Raw genomic sequence first — 15,276 nt, forward strand, 5'->3', positions numbered from 1 at the left:
CTGCTCCCCTGCTGCACTGCTCTCGGCCACCGTGACCGGGCACACCGCCCAAGGCCACAGGAGGGCTGCTCCTGCAGGCAGGGCCTCGTGTCCCAAGACCGGCACAGTGCGTGTGGCTCCTGGCCCTGTGGAGCCGAGGTTGCTTTGCAGACCCTGTGCGCAGGCAGGTGGGGAGTCCTGGCTGCTCTCCGCCTCTCAGCAACGCTCCCTCTTCAGCAGGCTTTCCAGCAGGGGATCTGCAGTATTTTCACTCTTGTTTTGTTTTATGTAGGTGACGGTGTGGATGTGATCACGTGGGAGAGTGCAAGAAGGCTCAGAGGAGAAGTGACGGGGATGTGAGACTCTTAACCAGCGAATTAATCCCGGTAGGAATTAACTGAGTGGTAACTGAAGTGGGGCATGGCCCGAGGAGGCGGGCTGGGGCAGGCTTGGGATATGTCTTTATCTGGTGAGTGGGCTCTCTCTCTGCCTCCTGACCCTAATGTGAGTTGCTTCCCCATCGTGAGGCGAGTGTTTCCCTCTGCCGCTTCCCTCCCCCAAGATGTCCTGCCTCGCCTGAGGCCTGGAGGAATGGAGCCTGCTGTCCACATACTGGGACCTCTGGACCTGTGAGTCCTCAAATAAGCTCTTCCTCCCCTCTAATTGTTCTGGTGGAATCTTTGAGTCACAGCAGTGAAAAAGCTGACTAAAACGATAGATGATAAACTGACTGAGAAATGAGTGCCCTGACCCACCAACTATGACTGCTAACAAAACCTTTCAGGAAAAAAAATGAACAGCCACTCACCAAAACTGTCACCAGAGGAGTTCCCGGTGAGGAGGACCTGCATTTGGGATAAGCAGTTCCTTGATGTAGGGGAAGGGAAAGGGCTTCAGCACGCACCCTCGGGGCACAGAGCTAATCAGGGAAGCAGGTGGACACTGAAGCGGGAGGCGGGACATCTCCAGAGAGACATCTTTGGGAGAAAAACAAGAAGTGTACATCCAAGGGAGAGCGTGTGCCCCGTCCAGAGGGACAGGCAGTGGCCCTTGGCTTTCTCTGAATATTTGTGGAGGAGCAGGGGCTGGGGGCTGGTCCAGAGGCACAGTTTCCACCAGTTTTCCCTGAGCTTGCTATTGCCCTGGCCTCAGGTTATGTCCCCAGGAAGGACGAGGGCCGGGGACAGGGGCTGTGTTGCCAGCAGCAGCTGTGTGCCTTCCATGTCAAGGTTCCTGGGCATCTGCATCCAACAGCTCCGTGGAGCTTCTTCTTTGAGACCCAGTATCTTTCTTTTTCTGTAGCCCCAAGCTCATCTCTCAACAGTGGGTTAGACGTCACACGATCTTCAGTGGAAAACCTCCCTCCTGATTCAGCAGTGCTGTGGAGGGGCCGTACCCACCGCAACCACCACGCACAAGACGAACCAGGTGCTGGCTGACAGACATCCCCGGGGGGATTCCCATCAGGCCGCAGCAGGCAGCACAGATGCTGCAGGGTGGTGTGCAAGGCAAATGAGGGCACAGTCCCCTCACGGCCCTGTGCAGTGTGTGGGGTAACTTGAGGCTGCAATGAAGTCACGTTGGGGCAGAGGAACCCCAACCAGGCGGGCCACTGCCGCCCACAGGAGCCGGGTCGACCGCAGGCTTGAGGCTCGAGATGGAACCACACGGCTGTGCTGGCTTTTCACTGCGATGCTCTGCGAGGCGGCTGTGGGCTCTTCGTTCTCATAGTTGCAGAAAAGGGCTCCTTCTCTTCTTTATGACATCTGAGTCACGTACGGTGGCCCAAAGAATATCTCACATGTTCGGTTTCCCACACTGGCCATTCTCAATGGCTAGGATGACATGTCCTAAGGGACAGCTGGGAGCTTGTAACCAGATCGAAGTCCTCAATTGACTGCTCTATATAAAGGTGGTTTAATTGCTTCTCCTGAAGGGAAAATTGGGTCCACAAAACAGCTCGCTTCCCATAAACCTGATTGGCACAGAACCCACGGGACTATAGTGATGAATATGCAGATTTGCCATATCCTATTGTCTTTTAAAAACGACACATATCTGGCACACATCAAGCAAAAGCAGGGTGAAAAGAGTAGACCTTTGAACAAGAAAGATGCTTTTAATTTCCTAAGGCTAAAGTACTAAAATCCCCTCGAAGACTTTCAGCACTGGACAGTTCCCATTCCCATGGGGGTAAGTGCTTTATAATGCAGGAAAGAAAAAGAGGGGCAGAGATAGACTCAATGCCTCCAAAGGAGGAACCACCAAACCCAAAGGAAAAGACACTAAACTGTTAAGTTAAAACTTCACAAGTATTCTCAAAATCTAAGGAAGCCATGCTGATACCATGAAACAAAACAGTGTCCAGAATTTTATCTCCCAAAAGAAATCCTTTGCATGAATCCAGGAAAATAACTGACATTCACGTCCATCAGTCTGGGCCTAGTCACACCTGGGTTTAAATCTTAAGTGCTTAGGGTGACACTGAGCCATGGAGTCACCCTTCACTATTGGCTGCTTCTTGGATCTCTGTCTGTTCAGCAGGGAAGTACTTCTGCAGATCATCTGTTTTCCAGCTCTTGAGTTAGGAATGAGGTACGTGAACTTCACATATTCTTAACAAAGTTCCTTATAAGTCATTTAACTTCAAGACAGCTGCATCAAAAACGTTTTTGACCTTTATATGGTCATAAATAAATGACAAAGTTGAAGAATAAGGTGCACAACCCAGACATCATCGAGAGTGACAAGAATTATCTGTGGATGACAAGAAGCAGCTGCATGATTCATGCGTCATCTTGTGGGTTATTAATTAGAGCCGTAGCCTATAAATCTTAGGTAGAAGCTAGCAATGTTTATATGATCTACAAATCAGCCTAGTCACTTTCCCAGTTTACACATTTTATAAAATAATGGACACTAGTAAGCTAATTACTCTCTGTTAGCTATGATAACCCACCAGAAATTAGAACACCCCAAATTTATGTTCTTGGTTTTTGGTTTTTTTTTTTTTGTTTAACTGATTTGATATCTCTCATTTACAACTAAAATGCTGGTAAGGATTTTTGTACTCTGAATGCTCAGAGTCAGGTATTCCTTCACTCAGAAGGTGTTTATCGTCTGTGGACTCACAGATCTGCACGTCCAAGGCCACAGGGCGTCCAGGAGCTAAGCTGCAGTGCAGGGAGACACACAGCCTGCCCATCGAGAGGCCCTGATCTGACCCCCAGCTTCCCACCTGCAGGGGCAGGCCAGAGGCTTCCCGATGCTCAGGAAGCAGGAGGACAGGGAGCTGGCTCCACGGCCCCTCACACAGGACACACTGCAAACACAGGCACTTTCTAACAACCAGGCAAGGGACCTTTAATCCAGGTAATTTCTACATAGCTTTATGGTGGAGTTTGTTTGCAAACTATTATTTTAACTCTTTTCAGGTTAAAATAATCAGTAGCTTTTAGAATTGTATATACATAGCTACTAGGAAAACGTGAAGAGAAAACAAACAAAATTCCCCACATTCCTTTTTAATTATGGAGTTTAGAAATTATGTGAAATAAACTAGTTTGAAAACTATGTGGCAAACAGTCTATGTTACCAACAGTTCAGCCTCTGTCCCCAGTGCTGATCCAATACGGAAGACACAGTTTCGAGAAAAAAGATGAAGAAGGTTATTGCTTTGCTAGCAAAGGACTCAGGTCCCAGAGTCTGTGATTCTGCCCATCAGCAGGAACAGGTTTGTTAAAGAGTTGGTTCAAAGGCTGCATTCCAGGTCTTCTCTGTTGGAGTTGTACTTCACTGGCTAATTTGGGAGGCAGTCATTTCTGGGATCTTCTGGTGCCATCCCCAAGTCTGAATTACTGTGGTTAGATGTGTACATCACTTAAGTGGGCTGGAGAACTTCTCTAGGAAATGTTTAAAATGTCTAAAGTTGATTTTAAATTGAAGCCCCAAACCTGAACTGTTATGAGTCCTTCAGATGATGATCTTCACCCTGAGACGATCCCAGCGTAAACCTAGCCTTCAGATGCCAGGAAGTGCGGGTGTGACAAGGAGCTTCCACCAAGGCGGCACACCTTGCCTCCCTCTTCTGGAACACAGCCCCGATTCCTGGGGGGAGAGTGCCTGGACTGAAAGCCAGAAGCAAGACATTTCCAGCTTTCCTCTCAGCCAAGGGTGGACAGAGAGTAAGTTCCTGCCCGGGACAGTTCACACAGGCCTGTGAAGGGAACCCGGAGGCCTAGCCCTGTGCCTGATCCTGGAGGTGCACAGCCACCAGAAGGCGATGGGAAAGGCAGGACTGCTGGCCTGGAGCTTGGGTCTAGGGCTCTCTTTCCTCAGGCCTGGCTTTGGAAAACTGCTCCTTTGAGATGCAAATCCTCACAAAAGCCTCTTACCAGTTTTACAACCCAGGACTTTCTCAGGGGTCAGGAAAACCCTTAGGAATGTGTCCTCTATGCAAATAGAGCCCTGTCCCTCTGTGGGAGCCGCAGCCCTGGACCTGGGAGAAAGCACACTTCTTTGGGAGATGCTGGATAGCCCACGGGGCTGCTGGTGGCCCCCCTGCTGGCTGGCATAGGCCTGTTAGGGTCAGAGGAAATCCGAGGCAAGCACACAGCCTTGAGCCCAGGGGAAAACTGTCCAGAGGCCCGACAGGAAACCGCGGGGAGCCCAGGGTGCTGGAAAAGCCCCTGCTCACATCCAGACTAGACTGCTGGGCTGCAGACAAGCACCTCCAGAATCAGACCTGCTGCGCTGGCTGCCAGGCACCAGTACCGAGGTCTCAGCAAATCAAGGGGAGCCCAGGAAATGAGGGCCTTAAAAGATGCTTCACACAGATGGCGGCAAAACCAAAATGCCTGTGGTTGGACAGGAGGATTCACAGGGGTTGCTTCCAGCCTGTGGGCCTCTCCCTTTCAAAAGGGAGAGTTTTAGATTAATGTTTTTTTAAAGACGTGTTTTAAAATGCAAAGTGCCACCTGAGGTGGGATCTAAGCCCAGATCATTCACACAAGGCCACAGCGAGAACTTCCGATGCCTCAGGTCCAGCTTCTGAAGATGTTTCCCAGGGCAATCTTTCTGCCCCTTCCCCATGCCTTTGCTGAAATTCTTGAGGAGACTCAGGATGTAAGTTTTAGGTGTTTGGAAATGAGGAGGGCCAAACCCAGGACCCATGATAAATTAGAAATAATCACCAGACCCCTTTTAAACAAATTCAACAAGGCAGCCTAGAAGATGAGGATGTAGCAGAAGAAAATGAGATCTGATGGCTTCACCAAACTGTGAAGTATGCCAACTGAGCCAGCAGGCCCGGACGCACGGGAGCCACGCACAGGGGCCACGCACAGGAGCCACGCACAGGAGCCACGCACAGGGGCCACGCACAGGAGCCACGCACAGGGGCCACGCACAGGGGCCACGCACAGGAGCCACGCACAGGGGCCACGCACAGGAGCCACGCACAGGGGCCACGCAGGGCCACCAGCAGGCGCAGCTGCGCCTCCTGAGCTGTCCGCAGGCCTGGACTCCGCATGCAGGAGTGCGTCCAGACAGTCCCTGCCGCTATGGCAGAAGCAGGGCAGGGGCTCCTGGAACTGGCCCTGGACTTGCTGGAGTTTTCTTTCCTGTCTGTTTCTGAGGGCGGCTGGATCTCATTCCCACTGTGTCTGTGGACTCAACACTGGACTTTAAACGGGCACAGGTAAGTCTGATGGGTGGAGAACAAGACCAGAGCGAGGAATCAGGGAGAGGCTGCCTCACAGGACCTCAGCCTTGTCCCGTCCAGCGCACCCTCCAGAGTCCCCGTGTTTCTCCCGTTCTGAAGAGCACGGTCCCGCCTGCTCCGCCGCTGTCCCGCCAGGTGCCTCCGCTCCCTCCAGGGACGTTTAGGGTTGCCCATCTAGTCCTGGCACACGCTCCTCCCTGGCCCTGGGAGAGTCCAGGGAGCCTGTCTGTTATCAGGGTGTGGCTCAGGGCCAGCTGGTCCAGCAGGCCAGGCCCTGGGTCCACCCAGCACACAGCAGCAGCAGGACAGCAGCGACTTCACGGGGGGAAGGCAGCTGCTTCTGGTGGAGACGGCTGGTGGACTTGGGTGCAGATCTGAGCCCAGCCCCACCTCGCCCGCTCCAGGGGGGAGCTCTACCCCACCCTGTAACCCTAGGAAGCAGTGGAGGCCAGGCAGCCTCCCCACCCTGTTGTGCTCCTGGGACATCAGAGCCGGAGCCCCACCCTCAGGCTAGATCAGACCCACTGCCCTGGTGGAAGGTGGGCCACTGGTCATAGCCCTATTTTTAAAGCAGAGATGGTTTTCTCCTCTCCCTCTTCCCTCCCCTCCCTCATCTCTCCTTTCCTTAACTTCCCCTCCCTAAGCTCCCTTCCCTAATCCCAGGAGAAAGCAGAGTACCCTCTCCCCATCCCGGCCCAGGCCCCTTGCCTTGAGCGCACACCCACTGAAGGAGGGTGAAGGCGAAGACAGCTACGGGCCCAGGCAGTCAGGACCATGGGCCCCATTCCCCCAGCCCAGGCTCACTGTGGACACGCTCAGGAGCACCGTGGAGGCTGTTCAGAGGTAGAAGACCCTGGGGCTCCCCCTGGGAGCACCTCCAGCCAGCTCCTTTGTCCGTGGGGTGAGCCCAGGTGGAAGTCCCAGGGGGGAGGATGGAGGTGAACCCAGGCAGCCAGGACGCCTTCAAGACCACTCGGCACAGACCACGCTCCGGGCGCTGCCCAGCCCCACCCCGTGGGAGTCCTGCCACCAGGCCCTCCCACAGGCGGCGCTCTCTTCTCGCTTAAATAAATCCTGCTCCCCTTGTTCACTCTCTCCTTCCGTGATTGTCCAGGGATTTTTTTCTTCAAAATTTGTGAGACAAGAACCCAGAAGAAATTGGCAGAGCAGGGAATGTAGTCTCATTTCAAAACTCGGTTCATGATCACTCTTTCCCACCCTAGGCCAGGCGTCTTCCTGGACTCACGCCCCCCACAGACAGAAAGGGTGCAAACTTCAGGAGGGCGCAGAGGATCAGCAGTCGCTTGAGGAGCGGCAGAGGATCAGCAGTCGCTCGAGGAGCGGCAGAGGATCAGCAGTCGCCCGAGGAGCGGCAGAGGATCAGCAGAGGATCAGCAGTCGCCCGAGGAGCGACTGAGACTGAATCGCCACCGTCAGCACACCTGGGCTGAGGCCCTCCAGCCACCTCTGCAGAAACCCCTGCACTCCTTGACGGGCACCAGGGTCTCTGGGACGGGGGTCTCCGGTGTCTCTCCTTTCCTAGTAAAGCAGCGAAACTTCTTCCTTTTTCTCAAAACCTGTGTCCTGGCTGTTGGACGGGTATGGGGACAGGACTGAGCTTTGGTAACACTGGGGTCCTCTCCTGTCCTGGTTCCTGGACTGGTGTGTGGACAGGACTGAGCTTTGGTAACACTGGGGTCCTGTCCTGTCCTGGTTCCTGGACTGGTGTGTGGACAGGACTGAGCTTTGGTAACACTGGGGTCCTCTCCTGTCCTGGTTCCTGGACTGGCGTGTGGACAGGATTGAGCTTTGGTAACACTGGGGTCCTCTCCTGTCCTGGTTCCTGGACTGGCGTGTGGACAGGACTGAGCTTTGGTAACACTGGGGTCCTGTCCTGTCCTGGTTCCTGGACTGGTGTGTGGACAGGACTGAGCTTTGGTAACACTGGGGTCCTCTCCTGTCCTGGTTCCTGGACTGGCGTGTGGACAGGACTGAGCTTTGGTAACACTGGGGTCCTCTCCTGTCCTGGTTCCTGGACTGGTGTGTGGACAGGACTGAGCTTTGGTAACACTGGGGTCCTCTCCTGTCCTGGTTCCTGGACTGGCGTGTGGACAGGACTGAGCTTTGGTAACACTGGGGTCCTCTCCTGTCCTGGTTCCTGGACTGGTGTGTGGACAGGACTGAGCTTTGGTAACACTGGGGTCCTGTCCTGTCCTGGTTCCTGGACTGGCGTGTGGACAGGACTGAGCTTTGGTAACACTGGGGTCCTCTCCTGTCCTGGTTCCTGGACTGGCGTGTGGACAGGACTGAGCTTTGGTAACACTGGGGTCCTGTCCTGTCCTGGTTCCTGGACTGGTGTGTGGACAGGACTGAGCTTTGGTAACACTGGGGTCCTCTCCTGTCCTGGTTCCTGGACTGGCGTGTGGACAGGACTGAGCTTTGGTAACACTGGGGTCCTCTCCTGTCCTGGTTCCTGGACTGGTGTGTGGACAGGACTGAGCTTTGGTAACACTGGGGTCCTGTCCTGTCCTGGTTCCTGGACTGGTGTGTGGACAGGACTGAGCTTTGGTAACACTGGGGTCCTGTCCTGTCCTGGTTCCTGGACTGGTGTGTGGACAGGACTGAGCTTTGGTAACACTGGGGTCCTCTCCTGTCCTGGCCACCCTTGGCCCTTCTTCCTAGCTTTGTTTCCTCCTTGCTAAAAGAAAACCACCTTCTCCCAACCATGGAGACCTGGACGCCGTGATCCAGTGGAGCCTCCTCTTGGTGGCAGAGCTCCTGCCCCTGCTAAGGGTCCTGTCTCCGCTCCCCATGGCTCCCCCGCAGCCACTGCCTCCGCAGGGCTTACTGTGTAGGGCTTGCTCCACTCACAGGGTTACAGGAGCTGCACGTGTCTTAGCTCAGGGAAGGAGAGGACCCTTGGGGGAGAGGAGAGGATGGTTCTGAGACTGGGACATGGGCCAGGAAAGAGATAGCCCAGCAACCAGCAGCCTGGAGGGAGGGGGGGTTTCAGGGTGAACAAAGTGGGTGGAGACGGAAGGGCCAGGGGTGGGCTTCCGAGGGAGAGCCACACCATCCCTCCACTCGGCAGAGAGGCTGGACTCCCTCCACGCCTCTGTGGGCAGACTCCTGTCAGACCAGGAACCCGGGAAGCAGAGGTCTGGCCCAGCAGGCTGTGGACGCAGCAGTGGTCGCTAGATGATCCTGGGGGAGCTGCCGACGGACTCCTGGAGGCCAGGACGCTGGATGATTCTGGGCAAACGCTCCTGGGTCGGCAGGAGACAAAGGAGCCCTGAGAGGGCAGGATCCCACAGGGGCAGGAGCTGCAAGTGTTCACGGAGGACATTTGCCTGGAGGGGTTTAGCAAAGCCATTTTAGCAGCCCCAACTCTTGAACTGGGAAAGTGGACGGGTCAGGGCTGTGCACACACAGCGAGGCCTCTGGGACTCTCCGCACTGGTGTTCTGTGACTTCCGAAACCGCTCTCGCAGGAGTAGCCGTCCATGGGCACGTGAGCACGTGACGGGCGCACTGGACGTGCCCCTTTCCTCACTGTAGACGTAGTGGGTGCAGTGACCCTGCTTCCGCGGCTAGCAGGCTTGACGCCAAGTCCTTGTTCCACACACAGCTACGCGCATTTCAGCAACTGTTCCATCTCTGCACCCGGTTTCCTTATCAGCAAAAGGTGACATTTTGGACTGTGTGATAATCAGGAAGCCCAGCTTGTGGCACGGAGTGCTGCTTCATAAAACACGGTCCTCACGTCACAATTTAATCTAGGAAAGCCCAGGAACCTGCACCTCTAGACCAGCAGGTGGAGCACCAGGGAAGCTGCCGCAGGTGCCGCGTTTACAGAGCGACTCCACGCGGGACGGTGACGGGCGCGTGGCACGCACATTATTCTTCCCACGCCCCTCACGCTGGACCCCCACGCACGTGCACCTCACCCTTTGATGAAGTCCACTAAGCACACTGTCTGCCTGACGAGACCCAGTCTGCATTTCCTAGTTGGGATGGGAATTCAAGCCCCACACTGAACACGGAACACCAGCCTCCTCCAGAACTAAGATATCAAAGCGTTTCCGAGGTCAGTCTGCAAAGCCGAGCGAGGCAAATGATTTAGCCATGTTGAAAAAAAGAGATAGGCCTGTATTTGACATTTTCAATTTCATTTGATTTAACAACATTCAAGAAAAGGCCAGCTGAATTATTTCATATGAAATGAAAATGCTGAACTTCTTCACGTGTCAAGAAAGCTTTGATAACATTGGACTCAGACCTGCTTGGAGATTTCACATTTGGATGTGTGACTAGAGGACAGAGCCAGGCACACGGTATCCCTTCTCCTGCATCATTTGAACCTGACCTGGGCAGTGCCTGTGGCCATCTCGGCCTCTCGTGCTGCACGTGGCGCGTGTGTGAGACACAGCCAGCTCCATCTCCATGGTGCACTGACCACCGTGCCAGAGGACTCCAAGTCCCACAGGGACACTAAGTGGGAAAAGACTCTGGCTGGGCAGGCAGGTGACGTGGCCAGGGTGGGAGGGGACAGAGGGAGCCCAGCTGGGGCTGCACCTGCCTGCTCTTCCTGTGTGCTGTGTGTCCTCAGCCCTGTGCTTGAAGACAAACAGGGCTCTATCACCCTTCAGAACCCAACATCACACTGAAAATTAACCCGCGTGCAAGTCCCAACCAGTCAGGAAGATTAACGTTACGATTCAATTTAAATATAAAACGCAAATTTCGATTTTTTTGTTTTTGGCTCCTTACCTTGGTAAGTGAGTTTGAACCCTTGCCGGTTTTGTGAATGGTCACTGTAAAAGCGGACAAGGGTCTCATGCGTTGTGCTCAGCAATGCCAAGGGCAGATCTGTGCCACTGAACTGTCCGATCATTGGGCTGGTGTGGTAAGGTCCATTTTGAATTTCAAGGTAGTCATGATTAGCTTCAGTAGAGAAATTCAGAAATTGGATGTGTGCACCTATGCAAAAATATGAAAATAATTGAAGGTCAGTTTAAACTATAAAATGCGTGCTTACCCACTGTGGCTCTAATGGTGTTTCAACAGCACAGCAGGGCACTGGAGGAGACATGCCCTTGCCAGCACCGCAGACCTTGGCCCAGTTTCCCCCTCCCACCCTGGCAGTGTGATCTTTTTCCTTGGAATTCATGTCCATGGGTCAGCCCACTGCGGACTATGGATGTGGCCAGTGTGTTCCATGGGGGTACACGGGGATAGTCCTGAGGACAGTGGTTAGCACACATTCTCATGGCTTGGTCTTTCCCAGCTGCTATCACAGTTGTTACCACCATAAACACGAGGTGGGATTATGTCATCCGCAGGTATACGAGGCTCTGTCAGGGGAAGCTAACACTCGTCGAAAGAAATATGCAACCAATTAAAACTTAAAAGTTGCTTTTGAGTTAACTGATAGTCAACCACTGTACAAGAGATTTATGATCTCAGCAGGTGGTTATTTTTATTTGTTCTACACATGTAAAGCAAATTAGTAATATTTATGAGAAACCCAATCTAATAAACTCTACTGTACCTTTCAAAATTCAACAACAGCCTGGCTTAGCCCAATATACCAAAAGATTGTCCAGATAAGCAACATCTCTGGTATCATATTGATCTGGGCATGAAATAAGCAATGGTAATAGTTTGTAAGAAAGTCAAAATCAAGAAAAAACTTGCTGTGGTGCTGTGACATTTGGAGATTAACTTGACTGCTGTGTCTAAAATATTTTGTTTTAAAAATTATATACAGGGCTCCAAAGACATTGGTCTTTGCACAAATCCACGTAATCAAGTTATAAAGGTGGGCAGTGAAATCTAATCAAGGACAATGACAGTGAGCGAGTGTGGGGAGATTTGCTCTGCGTGGCTTCTCTCCTTCTTTCCCTATGTGGTGCTGGTGATCAGAGACAGAGTCTTACCCGTGCTGGGCAGCAGCCTGCCCTGAGCTGAGCCCCAGCCCCTCCCGCTTTCCATGGCTGAGAACTTCACTCTTATTTTCCATCAAACAAACCATGTTCCCTGGAATGGGGAAACTAAAGGCAGTGCTCACGTAACCTGTCCTACCCAAGTGCAGGTGGAAACACCATTTAAGGAAACAGGGCTTCTCCTGTGTCCAAGGAAGACGGGGTTACCAAGCCCTGCCTCAGTGAAAGGTTAGAAGAGGAGGTCAAGGAGGCAGTGCATGGAAGAAAAACCCCACAGTATGGAATGAAATTGGGAGTCCGTCCCACAGGGAAAAGAATTTCCTTCACTGGGGAGGAGACGTTCTGAGGAGGAAGAAAGGAACAAAACCAGCCTGGGTGGGCAAAGGGCAGGCCTCTCTCAGACCCAAGGCCCCGCCTGCCAGGTCCTTGCTAGACCCCCACAGGTGACCCTGGCTATTCCAGCACTCTTACAGGAGGACGACTAAGGTCAGGCTGTCGGGAGGTCCACTGAGGCACAGGCGGCCAGGGTGAGATCCGGGCACTTGGGCTGACAGCATCCTCACTGGGGTCTAGCATGAAATCGGCTGGATAAGAGCTAATGGTCTCATGGAATTAAAAACATTCCACTGCTCTTGGAGAAAAGTGGCGTGTGTTCCACTTGTTCAGCTTGGCTAGGAAGAGGAAGGATGGGAGAAAGCAGAATGCGAAGACTTCGGTAAGTCCGGAGAGGCAACCCCAGAAGAGAAGGAAGCCCCAGAGCTCTCTCAGAACGAGCGACTAGATCCATGCTCTGCAGCCTTGGGCTGCGTAGGCAGCATTCGAGGAACCCAGAGAGGAACAGGCCCCTCTGCAGTCGTCTTGGCTATCTACCATCTTCCGCTCTGCACAACCAAGACAAAGGACTTAAAACATTTTGGTAAATATGTGTAAATGCCAAATATTGTTCTTGGCTGAACAGCTATCAATGAACAATTTTTCTCCCTAAATTCTAGCAAATATTTTTGGTCAGAAGAAGTTCAAAGGCAGTGAGGTGCACAGAAGAAAGAGGAAAGGATTGGAAGACGAGGGCTGTCCTATGTACTGCTCCCCACCCCATGTGACAGCTGAGCCAGGTGGCAGCTGAGCCAGGTGACCGTGCAGCAGGCTACAGACCAGCACCCTGTCTGCCTCCTTACTGCTGCTCAGCTGAACAGCTTCCTCTGAGCATGGCCACCCACAAAGTAGAAATGTGAGCCACGTGAAGGGTCCCGAGGAGTGTGCGTGTGTGCCTGCGTGCGCGTCAGGGATCCTGACGTGGACTGCTGCAGTTCATCAGTGCCCGGCAGGGGTCTCACTGCAGGTGGACCGAGAGCAGAGAGCAACCAGACATGTCCCACAGAGGCCCCGCGGTCCTGTTCATGGCAAAGAGAACCAGAGGAAGAGGACAGCAAGGGCAAGCCTAGGACGTGCAGGACCAAAGGACAGGGGACGAGCCTGTGCTCTCGACTGCGCGTGTGTCCAGACACCTTCTGAGACTCATGGAAGGACACAGTCAAGAGAGAAATGAAAGAGAGTGTTCAGGGAGCTGCAGGTGGCAGTGTCTCCAAGGTGGGACACAGTGGGAGTGTGGCCTTTCACTCATTTGGAATTAAATCTGAAATGGAAATGGAATTATGACGATTATAATATTGTGAACAAAATTACCATTTTAAGCAGGATAAAGTATCCGGCCTCACATCAAACCACCTAATACCTATCAGGAAATAGAAGAGGACCCAGCTCTAATCTGGTCTAAAGTAGAATCATTTCGCTATCTAACTTTCAGCAAATTGCATCCAGTTTGACATCACAGAGCCTGATTGAAGGGATTAGAATAAGCCTGGCCTCTTTATCCTTTTACTATCTCATAGAGTGACTTAAAACTATATTATTACAACAAGAAAGCCAATCTCAATGTCTGTCTTCAGTGAATTTACACAGCACATTTTCATCTGGTTGTAGTTACATATTGAAAATCAAGTGCCAACAGAGTCACCTGCTCAAAGGACTTTTGCCTCTGGGCTTTGACAGACCCTTGAATAGTAATGTGACCATGACTTCAGAGTCAAACCCTCATTTTCAGTTGACAGTCTCATGAATATTAACTGCCCTGCCTCGGTCCTCTAGACTTCTATCGTTCCCTGTGGTACCAGATGATCCATACGCATGGAGCGGCATTTTGTGCAATCTTAGTGATTTTGAAAAATGAAAGATCAAGATAGAAAACAAAACAAAACAGAAACTTGGTGACATTTCTGTCAACTGTGCCTCTAGACATTTTCAAGAAAATAAGAGCCGAAGTTCTCAGTTGATTCAACTTCAACAACTGCAACACAAACCAGCAGATTAAACTTGTAAAAGAAATGAGAAATAGCATAAGATGGCAGAATTTGGCCTGGCTATACCACAAAGTTAACAGGTAAATGAGGACTCTCTAGGTCAGGCAGGTGCACCACTTCAAAACAGCCAGAAGGGGTGCTATATTCTGCTCTTTTTAATGAAACAAAATAAAATTAATAAACCCTTAGCCAAGCTAACCAAGAGAAAGAGGGAGAAAACTAAAATTACTAACATTTGTGATGAAAGAGAAAATATCACCCTGGATACTACTAAAATATAGAAGATAATCAGAAACTATTTTGAAAATATATACTCCAATACAATAGACAATCTTGAAGACATCCACACGTTTAGAGACATATGGCTACCCAAATCAAATCAGGAAGACATTGAAAATTTAAACAGATCAATTTCAAGCAATTAAATTGAAGAGGCCATCAAAAACCTATCAACAAAGAAAAATCCAGGACTGGACAGATTCTCAGCCAAGTCCAACAAGACCTTGAAAGAAGAATTAACACCAATACTCCTCAAATTATTCCATGAAATAGAAAAGGAGGGAAACCTTCCAAACTCATTCTATGAAGCTAGTATTTCCCTGATAACAAAACCATACAAAGACACATCAAGGAAAGACAATTTCAGACAAATATTCTTGATGAACATAGATGTAAAAATTTTAATAAAATACTGGCAAAGTACATATGAAAACATATTAAGAAGATAGTACACCATGATCAAGTGGGGTTCATCCCAGGAATGCAAGGTTGGTTCAACATATGGAAATCAATAAATGTAATTCATCACATCAATAAAGACCAGAATCACATGATCATCTCAATAAATGCAGAAGAAGCATTTGACAAAATGTAATATTAATTCATGTTCAAAACACTAGAAAAACTAGGAATAGTGGGAACATACCTCATCACTGTAAAAACTGTATACATTAAACGCAATGCCAACATCATTCTAAAAGGAAAAAAACAGAAAGCATTTCCACTAAAAACTGGAACAAGACAGGGATGCCCTCTTTTCATCACTTATATTCAAAACAGGCCTTGAAACTCTAGCCAAAGCAATTAAGCAGAAGGAATAAATTAAAGGGATACAAATAGGAAAACAAGAGCTCAAACAATCCCTATTGGGCTAATGGCATAATTCTATAGTTAGAAGACCCAAAAAACTCCACCAGAAAGATTCCAGAACTCATAAATGAATTCTAGAATTCATTTCAATTCAAAGTAGCAGGATATAAAACTAACACCCATAA

General features: G+C 50.9%; 1 protein-coding gene across 1 annotated transcript in view; it reads right to left on the reverse strand.

Moving 5' to 3' along the window:
* Nucleotides 1-15,276, reverse strand: part of Csmd1 (CUB and Sushi multiple domains 1) — a 1,673,782-nt gene that overhangs the window by 131,122 nt on the left and 1,527,384 nt on the right. The window contains exon 41 of the mRNA XM_047550875.1: nucleotides 10,471-10,680. Coding sequence (XP_047406831.1) covers nucleotides 10,471-10,680 — 210 coding nt within the window. The remainder of the gene's footprint in view (nucleotides 1-10,470; nucleotides 10,681-15,276) is intronic.

Source organism: Sciurus carolinensis, chromosome 4 (genome assembly GCF_902686445.1).
Source record: "Sciurus carolinensis chromosome 4, mSciCar1.2, whole genome shotgun sequence".
Classification (NCBI taxonomy): Eukaryota; Metazoa; Chordata; class Mammalia; order Rodentia; family Sciuridae; genus Sciurus; species Sciurus carolinensis.